This window comes from Amblyraja radiata, chromosome 16 (genome assembly GCF_010909765.2).
Source record: "Amblyraja radiata isolate CabotCenter1 chromosome 16, sAmbRad1.1.pri, whole genome shotgun sequence".
Classification (NCBI taxonomy): Eukaryota; Metazoa; Chordata; class Chondrichthyes; order Rajiformes; family Rajidae; genus Amblyraja; species Amblyraja radiata.
This window is the reverse complement of record NC_045971.1, coordinates 152,043-179,555: the sequence shown is the minus strand read 5'-3', so window position 1 is coordinate 179,555 and position 27,513 is coordinate 152,043. Positions and strand designations below refer to the sequence as shown.

The window sequence follows — 27,513 nt, the reverse complement described above, 5'->3', positions numbered from 1 at the left end:
CTCTCCCTTGTCCATTTTCCTAGTTACATCCTCAAAAAATTCCAGAAGATTAGTTAAGCTTGATTTCCCCTTTGTAAATCGATGCTGACTCGGACCGATCCTGTTAAGGGCCAGTCCCACTTGGGCAACATTTTTGGCGACAGCCTGAATAGAGGTTGTCGCGTCGCGGTTGGGTCATGACACATGTAGCGACGCGCGGTGTGTCCCTTTTGGAATCTTCACAATCCAGGGGCAACATCTGGGTGTCTCATGTTGTCACACGCTGACGTATGCTGTCCTGCAGGTGACACCCGGTTAGGGTGAGGGACCGCAGATGGGCTGTGAAATATTCCTCCTTCAATGCATGGATTTTAAACATTCATATATTAAAATTAATACAATAAAATCAATTGTGCAAATGAAAAGATGTCTGAATGGTGGGTATTTAGAACCAATGGCCGGAGCAGGTGGGTGGCACTGGTATATTGAGAACATTGCCTGTATCCAGTTGAAAAGCCCGCTGCCTCTGGGGGTTTGGAGAGACAATTGGAAGAGAGATCTGCCCTCTGGGACAACTCGTGGCCAACAGTTTAGTTACCAAGAGCAGGCAGAACATTGGGAGTTCGAGTCCAAACCCTGGGGTCCCTGTGTCACATGTAGTTCAGAGATACAGTGCCCTTCGGCCCACCGAGTCTGCACCGACCAGCGATCACCCGCACACGTCAGGGACAATTTATACTTATACCAAGCCTATCAACCCATAGTTAGGGCTAAGGTTAGTTAGGGTTATGGTTAGTATTATGGTTAGGGCTAGGGTTTGTATAAATTGTCCCTAGCGTGTGTGGGTATTCGCTGGTCACGGGCTGGGTCCACTAATGGGCATCGGGGAAAGTGGGGAAGGGGGAGGGAAGAAGGTGGGGAGAGAGGAGAAGGGTAAGGGGGGGGGGGGGTGGAGAAGGAGGGATGGGGGGAAGACGGGAGTGCAGTCTACTCACTTAATCCAACCTGTGAAAAGTTAGGCGGTGATTGGATCTGAAAGCGGACCAATACACCTGTAAATAAAACTGAACAACTCAGACATCTTTTCATTTGCACAATTGATTTTATTGTATTAATTTTTATATATTAATGTTTAAAATCCATGCATTGAAGGAAGAATATTTTACTGCCCATCTGTGGTCCCTAACCCTGATCCTAACCCTAACCGGGCGTTACCCGCAGGACAGCATACGTCAGCGTGTACGTCGTACAACTTGACGGTTTTACGGGCGTCAGTCACTGACGCTCGCAGTCGCCGATAAAAATCGCAAAGTGGGACAGGCCCTATACTGCTATCCAAATGTGCCGCTATTTCATCTTTAATAATTGACTCCAGCATCTTCGCCACCACTGATGTCTGGCTAACTGGTCTATAATTCTGTTTTCTCTCTCCTGTCTTTCTTAAAAAGTGGGATAACATTAGCTACCCTCCAATCCACAGGAATTGATCCTGAATCTAGAACATTGGAAAATTATCACCAATGCGTCCACAATTTCTAGAGCCACTTCCTTAAGTACCCTGGGATGCAGACCATCAAGCCCTGGAGATTTATCATCCTTCAGCCCCATCAGTTTTCCCAACATCATTTCCTGCCCAATGTGGATTTCATTCAGTTCCTCAGTCACCCTAGGTCCTCTGGCCACTAGTACACCAGGAAGATTGTTTGTGTCTTCCTTAGTGAAGACGGATCCAAAGTACCTGTTCAACTCATCTGCCATTTCCTTGTTCCCCATAATGAATTCACCTTTTTCAGTCTTCGAGGGTCCAGCTTTAGTCTTAACTATTTGTTTCCTCTCCACTTACCTAAAGAAGCTTTTACTATCCTCCTGTATATTATTGGCTAGCTTACCCTCGTACCTCATCTTTTCTCCCCGTACTACCTTTTTAGTTATCTTCTGTTGCTCTTTAAACGTTACCCAATCCTCTTGCTTCCCGCTCATCTTTGCTATGTTATACTTCTCTTTTATTTTTATACTGTCCCTGACTTGCCGTGTCAGCCACGGTCGCCCCTTACTCCCTTTGGAATCTTTCTTCCTATTTGGAATGAACTGCTCCTGCACCTTCTGTATCATTCCCAGAAAAAACTGCCATTGTTGTTCCACTGTCATCCCTGCTAGGGTATCTTTCCAGACAACTTTGGTCAGCTCCTCCCTCATGGCTCCATAGTCCCATTTGTTCAACTGTAACACTGACACCTCTGATTTACCCTTCTCCCTCTCAAATTGTAGTTTAAAACTTTTCATATTATGGTCACTACCTCCTAATGGCTCCTTTACCTTGAGTCCCTTATCAAATCTGGTTCATTACGCAACATTAAATCCAGAATTGCCTTCTCCCTGGTAGGCTCCAATACAAGCTGCTCTAAGAATCCATCACAGAGGCACTCCACAAACTCCCTCTCTTGGGGTCCAGTACCAACCTGATTTTCCCAGTCTACCTGCATGGTGAAATCTCCCATAACAACCGTAGTATTACCTTTACGACACGCCAATTTTAACTCTTGATTCAATTTGCACCCTATATCCAGGCTACTATTCGGGGGCCTGTAGATGTCCTATTAGGGATTTTTTACCTTAACAATTCCTCAGTTCTATCCTTACTGACTCGACTTCTTGTCATTCTATGTCACCCCTCACAAGGGACTGAATTTCATTCCTCACCAACAGAGCTTCCCCACCCCCTCTGCCCACCTGCCTGTCTTTTTGATTGGGCGTATACCCTTGAATATTCAGTTCCCAGCCCTGGACCTCTTGCAGCTATGTCTGTAGTTCCCACAACATCATACTTGCCAATTTCTAACTGAGCCTCAAGCTCGTCCACTTTATTTCTTATATTTTGCACATTAATATAGAACACTTTAACTTCGGTATTCACCTCCCCTCTTACACCGGTCACTATTGGCCCTGACCTTACTCTCTTTTCCCTTCTCAAGCTTTCCTTCCCATTAATTCGGGAGTCTTTTGTAACTTTTCCTGTACTTGCTAACTTAACCCTAACTATCTTTATACTCCCAATTCACTCCACTACTCGCGGGGAAACTGTCCGAAGTAGCCGCATCACATTGCACTGTGGATGCATGTTCTTGTGGAAGGACTGAGTGAGGTTTAGATGACGTGGTGGACATCCAATCGTCTCCAATACCTGGTAGAGCCACGTCTGCGGACAGAATCAAAAGCTTTTGCAAGAAGGCCAATCTTTCTCCAAGTTTGAAGCAAACTTCCACACGTGGAGCACCTGTTGAGGAAGAACTTCCTGTGGCTCCAGAACAGATCAGCGAGGCTCAATCTCATCGGTCAGAAGAAAAACAGCTGGAGGAACTCAGCAGGTCAGGCGGCATATGTGGAGGGAATGGACAGATGATGTTTTGAATCACGGCCCTTCAAGACTCCATTCTAGTCTCCATTCACCAGGTCAGTTAACGACGACAGCAGATAGCAGAGGTTGATGATCACCATGGGCTGGAATAACACATGGTTGAAGATCCCAAAGGCCAATCTTGCTCCATGTTCTATGTGACCGTCCACACCTGGCACTCGAGAAGCTGTTGAGGAACAACTTGGTGGGATTTCTTGTGGCCCTGGTTCTCCTCCAGATGGTGTGAAGGGGAAAACATGAAACACCTGCTGACTGATGTGGTCGCCAGCTGTTTATGAGGAACTTTCCCTCCGAAGACTTGCAGGAAAATGCCACTGGGGCAGATGATGAGTCAGAGTCCGACGAGTTTGACAAATTTCTTAAACGCTGTGGATTCTCCCGTGCAACAGATCGCGGGCGGGGTGGCTCTTAAAAGGCCTTTGTGGGACGGAGTGAGATGTGGCTTCAAATTCGATGGTTTTACACCAACGGCGCTCGAGTTCCTGATGCTCATTTTATCTGTCTTAGTTCAGTTTAGATTAATTTAGTTTAGTTTGGTTTATATTGTCATGTGTACTGAGGTACGGTGAAAGGCTTTTGTTGCGTGCTATCCAATCCTTCTTGGTGTTGCACAGGAGAATCCACAATGTTTAAGAAATTTGTCAAACTCGCCCAGCTCTGACTCATCATCTGCCCCAGTGGCATTTTCCTGCAAGTCTTTGGAGGGAAAGTTCCTCGCAAACAGCTGGCGACCACATCAGTCGGCAGATGTTTCATGTTTTCCCCTTCACAACATCTGGAGGAGATCCAGGGCGACAAGTCCCACCAAGTTGTTCCTCAACAGCTTCTCCAGCGCCAGGTGTGGACGGTCACAGAGAATGTGGAGCAAGATTGGCCTTTGGGATCTTAAACGATGTGTCATTCCATCCATGGTGACCATCAACCTCTGCAACCTGCTGTCCCTGAAACTGACCTGTTAAATGGAGACTAGAATGGAGCCTTGAAAGGTCACGATCCAAAACGGCGTCTGTCCATTCCCTCCACAGATGCTGCCTGACCCGCTGAGTTCCTCCAGCTCCTTTTCTTCTTATCGAGGAGATTAAAGCTCACCGATCTCCGACAAGATCTCGGTCTGGAAGCACATCTCGGTCGCGGTCTCCCTCCCACGCCATCGTCTTCAAGGCTGCTCGCAGAGCGGTCCAGTGGCGCTGGATCTACTCGGAGCCAACCTGACCTGTAGATGTTTGCGCGGAGCTGGACTTGCGGGGACTTAGCGCCGGTGAGTGTAACCGCGAACACCATCAATGGAGCAGAATGAACCAAGCAAGAGACTCCCCGCCCCCTTCATACTCACCCCTCGCTCCTCTGGACAGGGCGGGTGGGAAGGAAGGAAGGAAGGAGTGACCCCTGAGGGGATATTTTATTAAATTGGGAGAGGGGCGATGTCTTTGGTCGTGTCCGGAACGCAGATCCGTCCGGCCGGTGAAGCCTCGCTGACCAGTGGGATGACCAGAGCGATGGGTTGTATCTTGAAGAATCCCTGGCGGGAGCGCGCCGCTGTCCACTCGCCGTGGGGGCGCGCGTCGAGGTTCTTCTCCGGCCACTCGTGGACACCAAAGATACTAGCGCGGACTGACCGCTGTATGGTCTTTGGTGGACGCTGCCTGGACAGCGCCACCTTCTATAGACACCACCATGTCCCGCCCCCCTCGCTGACCATTGGACCTCGCACCAGCCACGGCGTTGGGTCATGGGGTGGACAGTCCATCCGATTGGCGGAGACCGCTGTCCGTCTGCGAAACCCGCCAAACTTCAGCGCGCCAAGTGAAGCTCGTGCGGAGCGATTGTCCGGTCACTCCGGCCACGAGCCCGCGTGACCACACACACACACACACACACACACACACACACACACACACACACACACACACACACACACACACACACACACACATTATTTAAAGTAAGAACTTAAGATTGTTGATAGAAGTGGGAATTGGTCAATCAGACCATTGAGTCTGCTCCACAGTACAATTGTATCATGGATGATCTGATCTTGACCTCAGCTCCCTTTGGCCCACCCAGTCCGCGCCGACCAGTGACACCCGCACACTAACACTATCCTACACACACTAGGGACAATTTTACATTTCTACCAAGCCAATTAACCTACAAACCTGTACGTCTTTGGGGTGGTCTAAGAAAACCATCTTAGAGGAAACCAAAGATCTCGTAGCAGGTCACGGGGAGAACGTACAAACTCCGTACAGACAGCACCTGTAGTCAGGAACGAACCTGGGTCTCTGGCACTGTAAGGCAGTAGTTCTACTGCTGCGCCACCATGCAGCCCTAAACAATTCTATCCACAATCCAGATATACAAGTCTACAATTCTATCTCAACTTTCAAGTTCATGAGCATCTGTAGAAGACCAATTACATTGTCTTCAAGCTATACGGCCATCCCTGATTCTGACACCATGCCCTGTGCTCTGAACTGTTCCATGAGGAGGGATATCCTCAGTGTCACCCAAATAATATCCTCTGCCTTCCCCCCACCCTTCAAGCATGTTCCAACATTCTTCTGATCTCCATTGACTAGAGGTTCAACCTACTCAAGAGTCAAGAGTGACACAAAATGCTGGTGTAACTCAGCAGGATAGGCAGTATCTCTGGAGAGATGGAATGAGTGACGTTTTGGGTCGAGACCTTTCTTCAAACTGATCTCAGGGGAGTGGGAGGTACATAGATAAGGAAGTGTATGGATAGTTACTTCAGCATTTTGTGTCAATCTTTGATTTAACTCAGCATCTGCAGTTCCTTCCTACACAAGAGTCAAGAGTGTTTAATTGTCAAATGTTCCAGCAATGGAACATTGACATTTTTATTTGCTGCAGATTAACAAGCCCATTAATGCAATAACACACACATCGATATCTAATAATCAATAATGTTATAAATCATTAACAGTAATACCAGATAACCATAATAGCGCAAAACCAAAGCCCATAGCCAAAGATGCAGTGCAGAGTAGATCACAGTTGCTGGGGCAAGTGTTGTACAGTGTTCAAGAGCTTGATGGTTGCTGGGAAGATGCTGTTCTTGAACCTGGTTTTCAGGCTCCTGTACCTTCTTCCTGATGGTTGCAGCGAGATGAGAGTGTGGCCAGGGTGACGTGGATCTTTGATGAGATTGGCTGCCTTCTTGAGGCAATGCTTCCAATAGATTGCTCCTTACAAGACAACTCCTTCATCCCAGCGGTTCAAACCTGATTCTTCTCTTTGGCAGTCATTAGCTTTGTTGACATCTTACGAGTATTGAGTTTTGGATTAGACGTTTCTCAATTCAAAATTAATCTGCCTCGTTGTGCTCAACAGATAACTGATGTTAACACATTGATGACGTTGGACCTTGGGCTTTGTCGGTACTTCTGCAGCTGGTGTTGAATTTGGCCTCATTAGTGGTCTTGTGTTATCACTTGTTGGGGAAGCAGGTACTTACAAGATAGAACAGGACAGTACAGAATCAGACCCTTCGGCCCACAATATCCATACCAGACGTGATTGCAGAGTAAACTAATCTCCTCTGCCTGCTCATGATCCATATTCCTCCTTTCCCTACACATGTGCCTGTCTAAAAGCCTCTTAAACACCACTATTGTATCTGCCTCCCCCACCAGCCCTGGCAGCGCGTTCCAGGCACCCACCACTATCTGAATAAAAACTTGTCTTGCATATCTCCTTTAAACTTCGGCTCTCTCAGCTTAAAGCTATGCCCGTTAGTCTTTGACAATTCTAATTTCATTTGTTCAAGCTGCCAGTGGAGGTGTTAAAGAGTATAAATATAATACTTACAAATGCCGGCAGCTCCTTTTTCGACTTGAAGCATGTCATCCATCTATTGACGGAATTCGAGTTCGCTGTTGACTTCCCCACAGTCAGTCTACCATGTAATACTCCTCAAAACACCCCTCCTCTGAGCGGTAGATATCATAATGCAACCCTGAACCAGGTTGCTGCCGCAGAGATCTGACTGGAACTACCTGTATCGCTCGCCAATGTGTGGAGCACATTCCCTTCAATCAACCTCTCAATCAGGTTTTCCAGTCTTGAGAGCCGACAGATGATATCCTTAATGGATGATAAGGCAGTACCTTCCTGCCCAGAATTTTCCTTTTCGACATATTTTGCCGTTACGGCCTTGGCCTTCCCCAAAGTCGGGTCGCCAAACTGCTCCCTTTTGGAGCTTTTGCTTCTTATTTATTCATTTATTTATTTTTTACAATACGAACCTGCAAGTCATTTAATAATGCTACTTGCCAGTTCAGCCTTTGACGCTTTGCCTATCCCAGAGAGGATGGCTAATTAAGTTCCAGAGAGCTGGCAGCTCTATTTTAGCCGTGAACTGAAAGTATTTCGCATGTGTTGAGGGAATCTTCAAACTCCCTGCTTCTGTGCAGGAGGTAATACTGGCAGGGAACATAAAAACTGATTGCAAAAGTTTTTATAGATATGTGAAGAGAAAAAGATTAGTTAAAACAAATGTAGGTCCCTTACAGTCAGAAACAGGTGAATTGATCATGGGGAACAAGGACATGGCAGACCAATTGAATAATTACTTTGGTTCTGTCTTCACTAAGGAAGACATAAATAATCTGCCGGAAATAGCAGGGGACCGGGGGTCAAATGAGATGGAGGAACTGAGTGAAATCCAGGTTAGCCGGGAAGTGGTGTTAGGTAAATTGAATGGATTAAAGGCCGATAAATCCCCAGGGCCAGATAGGCTGCATCCCAGAGTACTTAAGGAAGTAGCCCCAGAAATAGTGGATGCATTAGTGATAATTTTTCAAAACTCTTTAGATTCTGGAGTAGTTCCTGAGGATTGGAGGGTAGCTAATGTAACCCCACTTTTTAAAAAGGGAGGGAGAGAGAAAACGGGGAATTACAGACCAGTTAGTCTAACATCGGTAGTGGGGAAACTGCTAGAATCAGTTATTAAAGATGGGATAGCAGCACATTTGGAAAATGGTGAAATCATTGGACAAAGTTAGCATGGATTTATGAAAGGTAAATCATGTCTGACGAATCTTATAGAATTTTTCGAGGATGTAACTAGTAGAGCGGATAAGGGAGAACCAGTGGATGTGTTATATCTGGACTTTCAGAAGGCTTTCGACAAGGACCCACATAAGAGATTACTATACAAACTTAAGACACACGGTATTGGGGGTTCAGTATTGATGCGGATAGAGAACTGGCTGGCAGACAGGAAGCAAAGAGTAGGAGTAAACGGGTCCTTTTCACAATGGCAGGCAGTGACTAGTGGGGTACCGCAAGGCTCAGTGCTGGGACCCCAGCTATTTACAATATATATTAATGATTTGGACGAGGGAATTGAATGCAACATCTCCAAGTTTGCGGATGACACGAAGCTGGGGGGCAGTGTTAGCTGTGAGGAGGATGCTAGGAGGCTGCAAGGTGACTTGGATAGGCTGGGTGAGTGGGCAAATGCATGGCAGATGTAGTATAATGTGGATAAATGTGAGGTTAAACACTTTGGTGGCAAAAACAGGAAAGTAGACTATTATCTGAATGGTGGCCGATTAGGAAAGGGGGAGATGCAACGAGACCTGGGTGTCGTGGTACACCAGTCATTGAAAGTAGGCATGCAGGTGCAGCAGGCAGTGAAGAAAGCGAATGGTATGTTAGCATTCATAGCAAAAGGATTTGAGTATAGGAGCAGGGAGGTTCTACTGCAGTTGTACAGGGTCTTGGTGAGACCACACCTGGAGTATTGCGTACAGTTTTGGTCCCCTAATCTGAGGAAAGACATTCTTGCCATAGAGGGAGTACAGAGAAGGTTCACCAGACTGATTCCTGGGATGTCAGGACTTTCATATGAAGAAAGACTGGATAGACTCGGCTTGTACTCGCTAGAATTTAGAAGATTGAGGGGGGATCTTATAGAAACTTACAAAATTCTTAAGGGGTTGGACAGGCTAGATGCAGGAAGATTGTTCCCGATGTTGGGGAAGTCCAGAACAAGGAGTCACAGTTTAAGGATAAGGGGGAAATCTTTTAGGACCGAGATGAGGAAAACATTTTTCACACATAGAGTGGTGAATCTCTGGAATTCTCTGCCACAGAAGGTAGTTGAGGCCAGTTAATTGGCTATATTTAAGAGGAAGTTAGATGTGGCCCTTGTGGCTAAAGGAATCAGGGGGTATGGAGAGAAGGCAGGTACAGGATACCGAGTTGGATGATCAGCCATGATCATATTGAATGGCGGTGCAGGCTCGAAGGGTCGAATGGCCTACTCCTACACCTATTTTCTATGTTTCTATGTTTCTATGTCAGTCTGACATAGGCAGTGACGCGCGGCCGCGCAGGATTTTGTAATGTACAAAATCTACGCGCGCCATCTGCGTGACGTGCAAATGACGGCCAAGTGGGACAGGTCCTTTTCTTTCTCCATGGACGCTGCCCGACATTTTGATCCTCTACGGCATGTCTGCTTTTAATTCGCATTCCCAGTGTCTGCAAAGTTTCTGTTTTCAGCTGCAGAGGTTGATTGGAAGCAATTATGGTTCAGGTTAAACCGCTCGTCTGAGCGGATCAAGTTGAGGTATTTCGGGAGGAACGTTGGCTTCACAGGCCCGGGCCGGGCCGGGCCGATTCGGGCCGTTGCCTAGGAAACGAGGCTTCAGACGGCGCAAGGCCCGCCGTTCTTGTGCGCATGTGCTGAGGGAAAGGCGGGAAAGGCGGCGACGGGGAAGGAACCAAAGATCACAGAGCGGTTTGGAGCGGACTATGTTACTCACTACACCTCAGTGCATTAGATTTCGCACGAGTGGAGTATCTTGCTCCGCTCTATGATCTTTGGGAGAAACGGTCGGTCCGCTGCGCGTCTGACCAAAGATCTGACCATCTTCACCTCCGCGGCCCGACTCTCCGCTTAGGGCCGCGATGAGCAAGCAGAAGGATTGTGCTGGTGGGTTTCCACAACAGTGAGGATACGATGGGTTTGCTCAGCTTGTTGCCGGAGTTGTGAGGAAAGGTGGAGGTGGTCATGGTGAGAGTGAGGGAAGGGGGGGGAGGGTCATGGTGAGAGTGAGGGAAGGGGGGAAGGTGGGTCAGAGGGAGGGGAGGGGGGAGAGTGAGGGAAGAGGGGGGTCGGGTGTGAATGAGGCAGACGTAGGGGAAGAGGGGGGTCAGGGTGAGAATAAAGGAGGGGTGGCGGTGGTCAGGGTGAGGGAGGGGCGAGGGGAAGGGGGTCAGAGTGAGAGTTCGGGGAAGGGTAGCGGGGTGTTGGTGGTCAGGGTGAGAGTGAGGGAGGGGAGCGGGAGGGGAGCGGGAGGGGAGTGAGGGGGTGGTCAGGCTGAGAGTGAGGGGGCAGCGAGTGGGAGGGACGCACAACTCTGGACGGCACAAAAAAACAGGGAAGAGATTAAAGGGAAATCTGGAGAATGCAGAAACAATTTACAGCCATCCGGCTGTTAAACACCACAACCTCTAAATTGGCTCCAAGCTATATAGACTTGGGGGGGCATTATTTTTAACTTGACACTATTATTGTTTATTTATGTGTCTGTTTATAGAGTACTATGTTCATATATCTGTAGGAAATTAATTGTTCCGTAGAACACTTGACTCGTGACATGGTATGAAGCCGTACTTGGCTGTACTCCAAGAGTAGAGTTGCATGGTGAAACATTGGTAGATTTGGCCAATACAGACGATGGGCCAAATAGTCACCATCATAATATTCTATGACCTTTAAATTTGGCTGGTTTGGCAGTTGTATTTTGAGCTCCAAAGTTTGAACAGTCATCTGTAAATTCTGGTTTTAAGAAGGTATTTCACCATATCTCCCTTGGTAAACTTCAAAATCTGAATCAGTGTTCCGATCTGGAATATTGACAAGTTCCCTTCACACTTGATGCTGAACCTGCTTAGTTTTTTCAGAAATCTGCTTTTATTTGCACTAAATATCTTAAATATTGTGGATTCTGGGGGAATGTGACAAGCTTGATTTTAAGTTGGCACTGCAACAGAAATCTGGACAAAAACCTGGAGTAACTCAGCATCTCTGGAGAACATGGATAGGGATGTTTCACAGAGTGCTGATGTAACTCAGTGGGACAGGCAGCATCTCTGGAGAGAAGGAGTGGTTGACGGTTCAGGTCGAGACTCATCTTGGGTGAGTCCAGAACCAGGGCCCACAGTCTTAGAATAAAGGGGAGGTCATTTAAGACTGGGAACAAACTTTTTCACCCAGAGTTGTGAACTTATGGAATTCCCTGCCACAGAGGGCAGTGGAGGCCAAGTCACTGGATGGATTTAAGAGAGAGTTAGTGCTCTAGTGGCTAGTGGAGTCAACGGATATGGGGAGAAGGCAGGCACGGGTTATTGATTGGGGACATTCAGCCATGATCACAATGAATGGCGGAGCTGGCTCGAAGGGCCGAATGGCCTCCTCCTGCACCTATTTTCTATGTTTCAATCCAAGGGCATTGGTTAGTTTAAAATACTATGACGAGATTCCATGTGCTGCTGGGTTATAGTGTCATACTAATAAAGGGTGGAAACAGGCTATTTAGCCTAACTTACCCATGCCAACCAACATGCACTATCTACATGAGTTCCACCTGCCCAAGTTAGGCCTATATCAATGTCAGCAAGGAAAAGGAGATAGTGATTGACCAGGAAGCAAACCGGAGCCCATACCCCAGTTTGGATTGACGGTGCTGAAGTAGAGATGGTGGAAAACGTCAAATTCCTGGGAGACAATATCACCAACAACTTCTCCTGGACCACCCATATTGAAGCAATGACCAAGGCAGCACACCAACACCTCTACTTCCTTAGCAGGCTTAGGAAGGTTGCCACGTCCCCTACAACTCTCACCAACTTCTTCAGATAATTTCCCCCTACCCCCCCCCCCCCCCCAAACGGCTGAGATCCCCCCCCCCCCCCCCAAACGGCTGAGATCCCCCCCTGATGCGGGAGCTTGATCAACCCGATGCAGTATCTGTTGTCTATTGTTGTCGGGGCCAAGATCGCCCTGTCAACAATAGATAATGGAAGGCTCGAGGCACCCGACTGCAGGAACAAAGAAGGGAAGAGATTTAACTTTTTTTCGCCTTCCATAACTGAGGAACGTGGAGGAGTCACTGGTGGATGTTTATGTTAAAATGTATTTTGTGTGTTTTGCTTTTTATTGGTATGACTATATGGCAAATCGTATGTTGCAAAACATACTTGGCTAATAAAGTAGGATTATGATTAGCTCCTTTATTTTGCTGAAATTGAGGGAGAGGTTATCTTGACACCATGTTACTAAGCCCTCCTAATATTTCCTTCCTATACTCTCTGTCTTGTCATTGTTCAAGATCTGGCTCACTACAGTGCTGTCATCTGCAAATTATGTAAATGGAGTCAGCAGAATACAGATGCATTCGTGAGTGTATTGGGAATATAGTAAGAAGCTAAGAATGCATCCTTGCAGGGTACAGGTGTTGAGAATTATCATGGAGGATAGTTGTCATCTATCTTCACTGATTGTAGCCCATGGGCCAGGAAGTTGAGTATCCTTGATTTGATATTACTTGGCAGCGTGTACTCAATATTAGGATTTGAATGCGAAGGCTTGATTGTTATACAAAATCAATGTGGTTGTTTGAGACGTAGAAGGTCCTAGTTTACGGAAAGATATTCTAAAGAAGGGTCTCAGCCCGTAACATCACCCATTCCTCCTATCCTGAGATGCGGCCTAACCCTAACCCTAACCCTAAATTACGCCAGCATTTTGTGTCTATCTTGAACTCCGAAGCAAGAACATGCATATGCTGGTTTACAAAAGAAGACATAGTGCAGGTGTAGCTCAACGGATTAGGCACCATTGCAGGAGAACGTGGATAACCAATGTTTCTTCAGACTGAACTAGGGTCCCAAGCCAAATCGTCACCTATCCATATTCTGAGATGCTGCCTGACCCGCACTGTATTACAAACAGGTTTGATGGGTATAAAAATAACAATTGGAAATTAATTAATAGAAGTAAAAAATGCATTTGTTGAGGTATAACAGTACAAAAGAATGCACAATAGATGAATATTCAGAGGTTTTGGGGAGCATAGAGACCTTGGAGCATATGTACTCAAATCCTAGAGAGTAATAAGACAACAAGTAATAAGAAGGTACACAAAAAAGCTGGAGAAACTCAGCGGGTGCAGCAGCATCTATGGAGCGAAGGAAATAGGCAACTTTTCGGGAGGTTGCCTATTTCCTTCGCTCCGAAACGTTGCCTATTTACTTCGCCCCGAAACGTTGCCTATTTCGTTCGCTCCCGAAACATTGCCTATTTCCTTCGCTCCATAGATGCTGCTGCACCCGCTGAGTTTCTCCAGCTTTTTTGTGTACCGTCGATTTTCCAGCATCTGCTGTTCCTTCTTAAACAACAAGTAATAAGATGCTGGTGGGTGTAAATAATTCTCTTCAATAAAATTATATAATATTTTGATGCATTATTTTTAGCTTTCGCCATTATTTTAAAGTATTTAACTGACCAGAATCGGCCCTTCAGTGCGCAGGATATTTTTCAGAATCTCCAGCAAGAACATCATTTTGGGAAAACGGTAAGATTGTTTTGTGTTACTATGGGTCAGTCCCTTGATTGTTTGATTTTATGTACCCGTATAAGATCATTCCTCAGTTTCCCATGCTCCAAAGAATAAAGTCCGAGGCTGCCCAACCTATCCTTGAAACACAGTTCATCACAGGCCACATCCTTGTAAATCTTTTCTGCTCTCTTTCCAGCTTAATGGTATCGTTTCTATAGGTGCGTGACCAAAACTGAACACAGTACCCCCCAAGTGCAACACCACCACCTCCCCCCGGATCCCTACCATTCACTGTTGGTCCTGCCCATGCTAGGCTTCCCAAAATGAAACCGCTCACATTTCTCTGTATTACATAGATACATAGAAAATAGGTGCAGGAGTAGGCCATTCGGCCTATGTATCATGGCTGATGTATTAAATTCCATCGACCATTCCTCAGCCACTTGGCTAATCAATCAGCATTCTGCTGCAAATTTTCACAACCATCTTCACGACCTGCAAAACCACCCAATTTTGTATCATCTGTAAACTTGCTAATCTTGCCATGTACGTTCTCATCCAAATAATTTTTCTTTGGTTTGATCAGTGTGCAACAGGATTAATCAGTTCAATTTTTCAAAAGTAATGTTTTGGAGAAATGTCCGAGGGTGGAGTACCACATCAGAATGCCGGGGGCTGCAAGGAAGCAACTGGCTGACAGTTCTGTGGAGTGGATTCTAGGAATGCATTAGTGGCAAAAGTTATATTCTGATTTAATTAGTGTCCTTTATTATGATTTATGGAGTTGCAACCCTGTTAAAACAGGGTTTTGTTATGGTAACAGTTTCATCAAATCTTTTGTGGCAGGCTGCAGTGAAAGCCCTTGAGCAGCTAGCACAAGATGGGAAAATAAAAGAAAAGGTATATGGGAAACAGAAAATCTACTTTGCTGATCAGGTGAGAAAATTATATTTGATTTGTATGTCAGACTCTGTATTTGGGTAGGTCTATAGATAGCATCTGAAACATGGAACCAACATTTCCAAAAGAGCCTGGATTAGAAGGAGAGATGGGCAGCATGAGATGAAGAATAGAATCTCATATTTCGCTTGGGCAGCCTACAACCAGTGGTATGACATTTGATTTCTCTAACTTCAAGTAACGCCTGCTTTCCCTCTCTCCAACCCTCCCGGACCCTAATCACACCAGCTTCTCGTTCTCACCTAGCAAACAGCTAACAATGGTCTGTTTCCTTTATCATTGTTACTTTTTTGCATATCTTTCATTCATTTGTTCTTATATCCCTCTACATCCATTTATATGTCTGGTTTTCCTTTCCCCTGACTAGTCTGGAGGATCTCGGTCCAAAACTTCGTCCATTCCTTCTCTCCATAGATGCTGCCTGTCCCGATGAATTACACCAGCATTTTGTGTCCATCTTCAGTTGGGCAAGCAAGGTCTTTATTCTGCAGAGAGTAGAAAATTGTTGGGTGACCTGAGAGAGGTATATAAAAGCATGAGGGGCTTGGATAAGGTGAATGCATAGTATTTTTCCCAGGGAAGGAGAATCAATAACTAGATAACCGTTAACTGGGTTAAAGGTGAGAGGGGAAAGATTTAATAGGAACTGATGGAGCAGCTTTTTCATAGAAGGTGTGGTAGGTATATGGAGCAGGCTGCCAGAAAAAGTGGTTGAGGCAAGTACTGTCACAACATTTAAAAGCCATTTACAGATAGTTATAGTCATACAGCATGGAAACCGGCCCTTCAGGCCAACATGACAATGACGATTGTTAAGGAGAGAGATCTTTCCATTTTTTGTTTACTTATGATACACAATCCTTGCAGTTTAGGGTCACAGGTCCAAGTTATTTTAAAGAATTATGCACCTTTTGAATACTGAACAACATGCCCCATCCAAGCTAATCCCACACCCATGCTTGGCCCATATCCCCTAAACCTTTCATATGGAAAGACTTATCCAAATGTCTTTTAAAGGTTATTGTGCCTGCCTCAACTGCTTCATCTGGCATGTTTCATACACCACCACCCGCTGTATGAAAATGTCTCCAGGACAGAAAATAGATAGGTGACCACAAGGAAAGGGAATAGACAGAGTGCTGCAATTCCCTGTAGCCATCCCCCTAGACAAGCCCCTTTGGACATTAGGAGGGGGGGGGGAATGACCAGTGAGGAAAGAGCAACAGCTGCCAGATCGGTGGGATCGTGCCTGGCTCTGAGGCTCAGCAAGGAAGGGTGATAGGATAGGATACACGTTAGTTAGGGGACACACAGGAGGTTCTGTGGCAGCAATAGAGACTCCAGGATGGTGGACACAAAATGTTGGAGTAACTCAGCAGGTCAGACAGCATCTCTGGGGAAAACGAATAGGTGACGTTTCGGGTCAAGACCTTGTGGTACCCTTCTGGACGCAGTGCGTGTAGCTGGAAGTTGTTGTGCCCATTGGCACAAAGGACATTGGTAGGAAATGGGATGAGGTCCTTTGGAGTGAATACGGGGAGCTAAACAAAAGGTTTAAAAGCAGAACTTCAAGGATAGTGGAGAAACAAACTGCTGATGCTAGTTTACAAAAAAAAAGGCACAAAGTGTTAGAGTAATTCAGAGGGTCAGGCAACATCTCTAGAGATGGATAAGTGATGTTTCAGGTCAGGACCCTTCTGACTGATTGTGGTGATGGAGGAGAACGCTGGATGAGAGGAGAGTCGGGACAAATCCTGGCTAGTGATAGGTGGATACAGATGAGGGATGGAGGAGTTTTGACAGGCAGAAGGTTGGACAAAGGCCGGAGATGAAAAGGCAAAAGAATAGAAGTGTGAATTGTGAAGCCAGAGATAGGAATAGCGGGGAAAGGGGAGAAATTAGTGCATGTCCAGGTGGGGCACAGGGAAGAGATTGGGAGGATGGGGGTGGTTTTTGGTGGGATAATAAATTCTGGATTGCTCCCGGAACTAAATGCTAGTGAGAATAAAAGTAGGAAGAGAAGACAGGTTTATGTGTGGCTGAGGAGTTGGTGTGGGCAAAGATTCAGTTTTGAACCATTGAGATCTGAACATATGGGAACCAATATCCTAGCGGGTAGGTTTGCGAGTGCTACTCGGGGCTGTTTAATCTAGATTGGCAGGCAAGTGAGAAGCTGGAAGACTGTACAGAAGGCGATGAAAGCGACTTCGGTAGATAGGATAGACAGGAGCATGGAAGGGTGCGAAGAGGTATTGATGGTTTAAGTTGCATTTATTTCAATGCGAGAGGCCTGACGGTTAAGGTGGATGTACACGGGGTGTGGATAAGTACGTGTGACTAGGACAATATAGCCGTTACAGAAACCTGGTTAAGGGAGGGACTAGGCTGGCAGCTTATTCTTTTGGCTAGCATTGAGGGAGAGGTTGTTGTCTTGGCACCATATTACTAAGCTCTTTATCTATATTACTAAGCTCAATATTACTATTACTATAATACACCATATTGCTAAGCTCTTTATCTTTTTCTTGTATGTTGTCTTAACAATGTTTATGATCTGGCCCACGACATGGTGTCATCTGCAACCTTGTAAATAGAGTTAGAGCAGAATTTGGCCTAACACGGACAAATGGGACTGATGTAGATGTGCATCTTGTTCAAAAGGGAACTGCAGATGCTGGAATATCGAAGGGGAACTGCAGATGCTAGTTTCCCCAGCAATTTTGTGTACTTTAGATGTGCATCTTGATTCGCGTGGATAAGTCAGGCCAAAGTTTTTGTTCTGCATCACTTTGTGATTCTACGCCCTCTGATTATGGATATCATTCCTAAGGAGAAATGATTGTCATTATCCTATCTATTCCCCTCGTAATCTAGTCTACCTTAATTCATTCTTCCATCTGCTCCTTTGGGTTTGACTTTCCAAGGAAGTCAAACCCATATTACAGTCTCTCCTCAATATTGAAATGCTCTATACCAGGCAACATCCTGATGATCATCTTTGCATCTTAGAGTCTAGTGGATGATTGTACCCTTTGCTTATGGTTGACTGTTGTCTGATTCCCTCCAGGAACAATTTACAGTTGTTGGCGAAGCTGATCTGAAGACACTAGATAAACAGATAGGTGAACAGAGTGAAAAGCTTCAGAACCTTCAACAGAGCTGTCGTCAAATGGAAGCAGGTATAACGGGGAATAAATAGGTGGAGGATAAAATTACATAGTGTGGGGTGAGGAGGCTGTGTTTGGAGAATTCTAATGGTGGGATGCGAATATCAAGGTGGTGATTATGCTTTCTCTTTTTTTGGCCGAATGTATGTAGTACAAGAATGTGAGGTAAACCTTGTGTGAGCCAATATTTATAGATGAGTGTCATGAGTTGTACAGGGTCTTGGTGAGACCACACCTGGAGTATTGCGTACAGTTTTGGTCTCCAAATCTGAGGAAGGACATTATTGCCATAGAGGGAGTGCAGAGAAGGTTCACCAGACTGATTCCTGGGATGTCAGGACTGTCTTATGAAGAAAGACTGGATAGACTTGGTTTATACTCTCTAGAATTTAGGAGATTGAGAGGGGATCTTATAGAAACTTACAAAATTCTTAAGGGGTTGGACAGGTTAGATGCAGGAAGTTTGCTCCCGATGTTGGGGAAGTCCAGGACAAGGGGTCACAGCTTAAGGATAAGGGGGAAATCCTTTAAAACCGAGATGAGAAGAACTTTTTTCACACAGAGAGTGGTGAATCTCTGGAACTCCCTGCCACAGAGGGTAGTCGAGGCCAGTTCATTGGCTATATTTAAGAGGGAGTTAGATGTGGCCCTTGTGGCTAAGGGGATCAGAGGGTATGGAGAGAAGGCAGTTACGGGATACTGAGTTGGATGATCAGCCATGATCATATTGAATGGCGGTGCAGGCTCGAAGGGCCGAATGGCCTACTCCTGCACCTAATTTCTATGTTTCTATGTTTCATCAATTACACAGACAAGGTGATACAATGACTCGTGCATTGGCATTTTAGCTCTACATAAAGTGCTGGAGGAACTCTGCAGCTCTGGCAGCATCTGCAGTGGGAATGATCCGGCAACATTTTGGGCAGATGCTGATGGAGTAGTGGGGAGAAAGCTGGAAAAGAGAGGTGGAGACAGACAACGTTAGGCAAGTGATAGGGGGATACAGGTGAGGGGGCTTTGGTTGGCAGTTTGGTGGAGTAAGTGACAAAGGCTGGGAGTGAAATTGAGATAAAAGGGTATTTGATAAGGAGAGATGAGGAATGAAATGGGAGAGGTATAGGTGGAAGGGAACATTTGGGAAATAGGGGGGCTAGATTTTGATAAGCTGCAGTTATTCCAACATTTTGTGTCTATTGATAAGCTGAGTTTGATTTTATTGTGCAGAGAAGGCTGAGGGATAACCTAAGAGAGATGTGCAAAATAATGAAGGGCATATTTTTCCCTTTCGCAAATCTTTCCCTTTTTATAATCTAAAGAAGCTTTTATCATGTAAAACCTTTTTTACCAGACAATTATGTTATTCTGCATCACTTTCTCCATTTTGTTTTCTTATCCCCGCATTTGGTATCATTGTCCCTTTTCTTTTGATCTCATGCTGTTCAACTGTTCTTATCAGTGACAATTAGAAATGTTTTCTATATTTTTATCTTAACGTGATATATATTTGTTGTGAATTAATTATTTAAATGTAGGCCGTTACTCATTTAGTACAATGTCCATTTATTGATCATAGTCAATTTATACCTTGTACTTAAATAATTTGCTTTGTTTAGAGTCAATATCCTGATTTCACACTTACTTCCAATCTACATCTAAAATTCCATCTTATTCTTCTCCAAGGTTCCTTAGTTACTAGATTTCTCATTAACCCTTTCTCATTCTACAATACGAGATATAAATTTGATGTTTCCTTATTGGTTCCTCTACATACTGATTTAGATGTTTTATGTTGTTTGCTGTGACTTAACTCTCTAGGTCAGGGGTTGGCAACATACGGCCCCTGGGCCGAATGCGGCCCATAACCCGAAATCATCCAGCCCGAAGGTGTATTTTTCTACGTTTTTATTCGGCTCGCCGACTTCTGTCATCTCCGGTACCTCCCGGGGCTGAGGTTGTGGCGCCCAGGCGCGGTGACACAAGGAGGCCTGTGCTGGCAGCTGCAAGGGCAGAGCTGCCGAGTAGCGCCGAGCTCTCGCTGTACCGCATCCTGCACTAAGCCGCCGGCACGGCCGTGCACCTTTTTGTCTGGGCTTCACTGTCGGGATCGGGGTTGTCACTAGGCCGGGGACGAGTGAGTGTGAATATATGAGCAACCGCCTTCAGGACAGAACCAAGGCAAAGGGCTGTAGGTACGCCACGATCGTGAGCGCCCGTAACTAGTAGCCAAAGATCATAGGAGCTACTATGATCTTTGCTAGCAACTCGGGGCCAGTTCTCCGGGTGGTGTCCTCGAAGGGGCAGGATCTATTTGATGCCTGCCATCCACGGCGGGATCATGCGTACACGTGATAGATGTGGCTCGCCATCCGCTCACAGATATGTGTCCGGCCCCTATGCAGAACAAGGTTGCCGACCCCCCCTAGAAATGGAATTGTGAGGGAATTAAATTCTGCAGTTGGAATGTTAAGGGAATTAATGAACCTATCAAGAGAGGCAAAGTGTTATCCCCAAATTTTAAAAGATAAGTTATGTAATGAATACCTAATAAAACAGATTAAAATGTTTTTTGAGGCTAACGACAGCCCTGAAATCTCTGCTTCCCTTCTTTGGGAAACATTTAAAGCATTAGTACGTGGAGCATTAATTTCTTCCCAATCATTTTTTAATAAAGAGAATAGGGCCAAACAACAGAAACTGGAAATGGAAATAAAGCAATTAGACACAGAAAATGCAGCAGCACCATCCATGATAAAACACAATAAAATTGCAGTACTGAAATATAAATTAAACAAGATATATTCAGACCAAGTCATAAAACTTTATCAACATACAAAACAATTAAATTTTGAATTTGGTGATAAACCACAAAAACTAATAGCGCGTCAACTTCGTAAATTGGATGGGGAAAAAACAATATACAAAATTAGAACAGACAAGGGAGAAACATTAACACTGCCTAAAGATATTAATGATAGATTTCTACTATACAGGTGCACAACCTTTTATCCGAAAGCCTTGGGACACTTGTCGGATTTCGGAATTTTTCGGATTTCCGAATGGAAGATTTTTAGCGTAGATTAGGTAGGTAGCGCGGGCGGCATGAAAAGTCTGGAGCGGCTGCCTCCTCCCCGGAGACCGGGGAAATCATTGCATAAATGTTAGTCAGTTAGTTTGGAGGGATTTTATGTGGTTGGTGGGGGGTGAAGGAGGAAACTTTAATTCTTAGTCCCCTACCTGGTCGGAGAGGCGGGGAGCGGGCAATGCCTTACCGGGTCGCCGTGCAGTAAGCTCCGGAGCGCTGTGGCCGCCGACTCCCAACATCGCGGAGCTGGGGGCTGCGGGCGACCGGCCGCGGGCGGCGCCGGTTGTAGCTCCAACCCCGGCAACTCTACCCCTGGCTGCGCGGCGCTCCAAATCCAGCCCGCAGCCCCAGCTCCGCGATGTTGGGAGTCGGCGGCGTCGCAGCGCTGGGATACCAGCGGGGAGCGGGCAATGCCTTACCGGGTCGCCGTGCGGTAAGCTCCGGAGCGCTGTGGCCGCCGACACACAACATGTCGGTGGCCACAGCGGTGCTGGGGCTACGGGCCGCGCTGGATTTGGAGCGCCGCGCAGCCAGGGGTAGAGTTGCCGGGGTCGGAGCTACAACCGGCACCGCCCACGGCCGGACGCCCGCAGCCCCAGCTGGGAGTCGGCGGCCACAGCGCTCCGGAGCTTACTGCACGGCGACCCGGTAAGGCATTGACCGCTCCCCGCCTCTCCGACCAGGTAGGGGACTAAGAATGAAAGTTTCCCCCTTCACCTCCCCCCCCCCCCCCCCCCCCCCCCCCCCCCCCCCTTTTTCACATAAAAGCCCTCCAAACTAACTGACTAACATTTAAGCAATGATTTACAGATGTTTAAGTGTCTCCCCGGTCTCCGGGGAGGAGGCAGCCGCTACAGTAGTACAGACCTGGGTTGACCGTGGGTCGTTTCGGGTCAAGTTTGGCGCCAAACGCGAGCTTTGTTGTGCAGACGACATCCTGGGAAAAATGGCCGGTTTTCAGAGTTTTTCGGTTTCCGGAACTCCGGATAAACGGTTGTGCACCTGTACTACCAAAAATTGTATTCATCTAAAATAACAGAACAATCAACGGGAATGGAAACATTTTTACAGAATTGTAAGTTTGTGGGTCTAGATCAGAAAGAGAGAGAATTACTATGGGCTGAAATTACGATAAAAGACATCGAAGAGTCAATCAAATCTTTAAAAAAACGGAAAGGCTGCAGGCCCTGATGGTCTAAATTCTGAATTTTATTAAAAAAATTATGATTTGCTTTCCCCACGCCTACAGACAATGTACAAATACGCCTACACTCAACAGAAACTCCCAGAAACTCTAAATGAATCTACAATCATACTCATACCAAAAACGGACAAGGATCTTGAAGACCCAGGTTCATACAGAGCTATAGCCCTCTTAAATACTGATCAGAAAATATTAACTAAAATTTTATCTAATAGATTGAGCTTAGTGATCAGTAAATTAATACATCCCGACCAAACAGGGTTTATCCCAAAACGTTATTCATTTTATAATCTGAGAAGATTATTTAATATTATATACTCCAATAGAATTCCTAATGCAGATCTAGCAATTATTTCGTTAGATGCTGAAAAAGCATTTGACCAGGTAGAATGGCCATATTTATTTTCGGTGATGGAAAAATTTCAACTAGGAGAGAAGTACTGTACATGGGTTAAATTGTTATATTCTAATCCAACAGCCAGAATATTAACAAACAAAATGTTATCAACTAAATTTAATCTCTCTAGAGGCTGTAGACAAGGATGTTCACTATCCCCACTATTATTTGCTCTTGCAATCGAACCCCTAGCAGAAAGCGTTAGAAACCATCCAGGAATATATGGATACAATACTAGAGACACAAGGAATAAAATTTCCTTATATGCAGATGATGTACTAATATATATTACAAAGTTAGAAACTAGTATTCCAAACTTATTAAATCTAATAACTCAATGTGGTCAGTTTTCGGGATATAGAATTAATTGGAATAAAAGTGAAATCATGCCAATAACAAAATTCAATTTACATACAATACAACAATCCCCTTTTAAAATAGTTAAAGATAAATTTAAATACTTAGGAATCTATGTAACTAAGACATATACCTCTTTATTTAAACTAAATTTCCCACCCTTACTGAATAAACTACATAAGAATATTCAATACTGGAAAACACTCCCCATTTCTATGCTTGGGAGAATTAATGCTATAAAAATGATTTTTTTACCGCAACTGCTGTACCTATTTCAATTAATTCCGATATATATTCCAAAAAAAAATGTTTCAAAAAAGTCGACTCCATTGTTACAAGTTTTGTCTGGGATTATAAGAATCATAGAATAAGTTAAAAACTTTTATGTAAGTCAAAGATAAATGGAGGTTTGGCTTTGCCAAATTTCTTATTTTATTTTTGGGCAGTCCATATTAAAAACATGAATTTCTGGCTGGAAGAAATGGATCGACAACCAGATTGGTTAATGATGGAAAAGGAAGACTGTCTACCTTTTGAAATAGGTCCGATCATATTTGCCCCCACAAAACTGCACAAAAAAACCTATAAAGAAAACCCCATAATACATAGTGGAATACGAATTTGGAAACAAATAAAAAAAGATTTAAAATTGAATAATATACCACTATGCCTTCCCATTGTAAATAATCCTTCATTCAAATCATCCTTTATGGACAAAGGTTTCACACAATGGAAAGATTATGGAATCAAAAATATTGGACATCTTTATGGGAAAGGCACTTTTCTTTCATTTCAAGAGTTACAACAGAATTATGGACTGCACTCAAATAATTTCTTCAGATATCTACAAATTAGAGATTATGTTAAATCTAATACACAAGTCTATAGGAGTAGGGAATCAGAAATTCATGATGAATGTTTGAACAAGCATCCTAATACTGAAAAGCTAATAGCTTATATTTATAACACCCTACTAAACAATGAGGTACCACCGACCGAACCATATAGATACAAATGGGAAAATGAAATAGGTCACCCTATAACGAAAGATATGTGGGACGAAAGTTTACAACAAATACATCAATGTTCATTAAATGCCAGACATACTTTAATACAATTCAAGGTCTTACATAGACTACACTACTCTAAAATAAAACTAAATAGAATCTTCCCACAAATCTCTCCTATTTGTGATAAATGTCTACATCTAGAGGCTAATTTAACACATACGTTTGCAAACTGTATAAAACTTAAACATTTCTGAACTGATATTTTTGAAATAATTTCAGAAGTGATTAATACAAAACTGGACCCAAACACAAAATTAATGATACTTGGAATATCAGAACAAAGTTTAACACTCACAACAAACCAAAGAAATTTCCTCGACTACAGTATAATAATCAGGAAAAAAATCAATATTAAAATTTTGGAAAGGCCCTACAACCCCCACAATTAATATGTGGATTATGGAAATGTCGGAGACCCTATACTTAGAAAGAATTAGACTTGTCTTAATGGACAAACAAGATATTTTCGATAAAATCTGGGCTCCATTCATTAACTATCTGAAGGGATAGATTGGCACAGCACGAGGACCCAACTGAAACTTGAACTCAGGATCAGATGAAAAGCTATACTTTATAATCTACGAACCTATCTCCATTGACGTATTACAGGTAACCCATTCCACCTCCTCTGTTTTTCTGTTTTTTTTAATTTGTAACTTTCTACCCTCTCTTTCTCTCTCTTTCTATAAAAAATAAAAACACTAGAAGCAGAAGTAATTGATAATTGAACATTTTAATAATGTATGACTGATGTATATGAAAAGTCTTTTTATTATAATATGTAACTATACTTTATAATATGTCTACTAATAAAAAAAAGAAGTGGAATTGGTGTAGAGGTTGCAAAAAATATCCTGAAATGTGATACCAGTATTGAGAGGGTGCATTATTAGAGGAGGTTTCTGTAGAGCTGATGAGAAGAAAGGGGTTTATAGATGAAATTTGAAAAAATGTTTCCTCTGGATCCTAGCAGGAATGACGGTGGAACAGCAATGGCAGGAATTTCTGGGCATAATCTGGGAGACGCAGGATCATTTCATTCCAAAAAGGAAGAAAGATTCTAAGGGGAGTAGGAGGCAACCGTGGCTGACAAGAGAAGTTAGGGATAGAATAAAACTAAAAGAAAAGATGTATAACACAGCAAAGAGGAGGCCAGAGGCTTGGGAAACTTTCATAGGACAACAGAAGGAAACAAAACAGGCAATACGGTCTGAAAAGATGAAGTACAAAGGGAAGCTGGCCGGGAATATAAAGAAGGACAGTAAAAGCTTCTTTAGATATTTTAAGGGAAAAAGAGTAGCAAAGTCAAATGTGGGTCCCTTGAAGGCAGACACGGGTGAAATTATTATGGGTAACAAGGAAATGGCAGAAGAGTTGAATAGGTACTTCGGATCTGTCTTCACTAAGGAAGACACAAACAATCTCCCAGATGTACTGGAGGACAGAGGATCTAAGGGGGTAGAGGAAATTTTCATTAGGCGAGAAATAGTATTGGGTAGGCTAATGGAACTGAAGGATGATAAATCCCTGAGTCGGATGGTCTGCAACCCAGGGTCCTCAGGGAGGTGGCTCCAGAAATAGTGGACATTGGTGATCATTTTCCAGTGTTCAATAGATTCAGGATCAGTTCCTGTGGATTGGAGGATAGCTAATGTTATCCCACTTTTCAAGAAAGGAGCGAGAGAGAGAAAACGGGGAATTACAGACCAGTTAGCCTGACTTCGGTGGTGGTAAAGATGCTGGAGTCAATTATTAAAGAGATAATAATGAGGCATTTGGATAGCAGTAAAAGGATTAGTCCAAGTCAACGGATTTATGAAAGGGAAATCATGCTTGACTAATCTTCTGAAATTTTTTGAGGATGTGACAAGTAAAATGGATGAAGGGGAGCCAGTGGATGTAGTGTATCTAGACTTTCAGAGAGCCTTTGATAAGGGCCCGTACGGGAGACTGGTGACTAAAATTAGAGCACATGGTATTGGGGGTAGGGTGTTGACATGGATAGAAAATTGGTTGACAGACCGGAAGCAAAGAGTAGGAGTGAACAGGTCCTCTTCAGAATGGTAGGCAGTGGCGAGTGGAGTGTCTCAAGACTCGGTGTTGTGGCTGCAACTGCTTACCATATATATTAATGATTTGGAAGAGGGAATTAGAAGCAACACTAGCAAGTTTGCAGATGACACAAAGCTGGGTGGCAGTGTGAACTGTGAAGAGGATGTTAGGAGGTTGCAGGGTGACCGGGACAGGTTGAGTGAGTGGGCAGATGCGTGGCAGATGCAGTATAATATAGATAAATGTGAGTTTATCGACTTTGGCGGCAAAAACAAGGGGGCAGGTTATTATCTCAATGGGGTTAGGTTAGGTAAGGGGGAGGTGCAGCGAGCCCTGGGTGTCCTTGTATATCAGTCACTGAAAGTTGGCTTACAGGTACAGCAGGCAGTGAAGAAAGCTAATGGAATATTGGCCTTCATAAGAAGAGGATTTCAGAATAGGAGTATAGAGGTTCTTCTGCAGTTGTATAGGGCTCTGGTAAGATCACATCTGGAGTATTGTGTCCAGTTTTGGTCTCCTAATTTGGGGAAGAATATCCTTGTGATTGAGGTAGTGCAGCGTAGGTTCACGAGATTGATCCCTGGGATGGCGGGACTGTCATATGAGGAAAGATTGAGAAGACTATGCTTGTATTCACTGGAGTTTAGAAGAATGAGGGGGATCTTATAGAAACATATAAAATTATAAAAGGACTGGACAAGCTAGATGCAGGAAAAATGTTCCCAATGTTGGGCGAGGCTAGAACCAGGGGCCACAGTCTTAGAATAAAGGGGAGTCCATTTAAGATTGAGGTGAGAAACATTTTGACCCAGAGATTTGTGAATTTGTGGAATTCCCTGCCACAGAGAGCAGTGGAGGCCAAATCACTGGATGGATTTAAAAGAGAGTTAGATAGAGCTCTAGGGGCTAGTGGAGTCAAGGGACATGGGGAGAAGGCAGGCACGGATTATTGATTGGGGACGATAAGCCATGATCATCACAATGAGTGGCGGTGCTTGCTCGAAGGGCCGAATGGCCTCCTGCTCCTATTTTCTATGTTTCTATGGTGAGGAAATCAAAAATTAGAGGTCATAACTAATAGTCACCATAAATCCTAAATTTAGGAGATTGCAGATTCACGACCCAACCCTATCTTTTCATGTACATTAACAGATACAGGTGCACAACCTTTTATCCGAAGATCCAAATAACGAAAACCTCCGAATAGCGGACATTTTTTCGGTCCTTCAAGA

At 44.4% G+C, this 27,513-nt stretch overlaps 1 protein-coding gene across 1 annotated transcript in view; it reads left to right on the top strand.

Moving 5' to 3' along the window:
• Positions 1-4,936: 4,936 nt before the first annotated feature.
• LOC116981755 (PSMC3 interacting protein) overlaps positions 4,937-27,513 on the top strand; it is a 36,610-nt gene continuing 14,033 nt past the window's right edge. Inside the window, exons 1-5 of the mRNA XM_033034810.1 lie at positions 4,937-4,950; positions 10,333-10,361; positions 13,907-14,007; positions 14,839-14,928; positions 18,020-18,131. Coding sequence (XP_032890701.1) covers positions 10,337-10,361; positions 13,907-14,007; positions 14,839-14,928; positions 18,020-18,131 — 328 coding nt within the window. The 5' untranslated portion in view covers positions 4,937-4,950; positions 10,333-10,336. The remainder of the gene's footprint in view (positions 4,951-10,332; positions 10,362-13,906; positions 14,008-14,838; positions 14,929-18,019; positions 18,132-27,513) is intronic.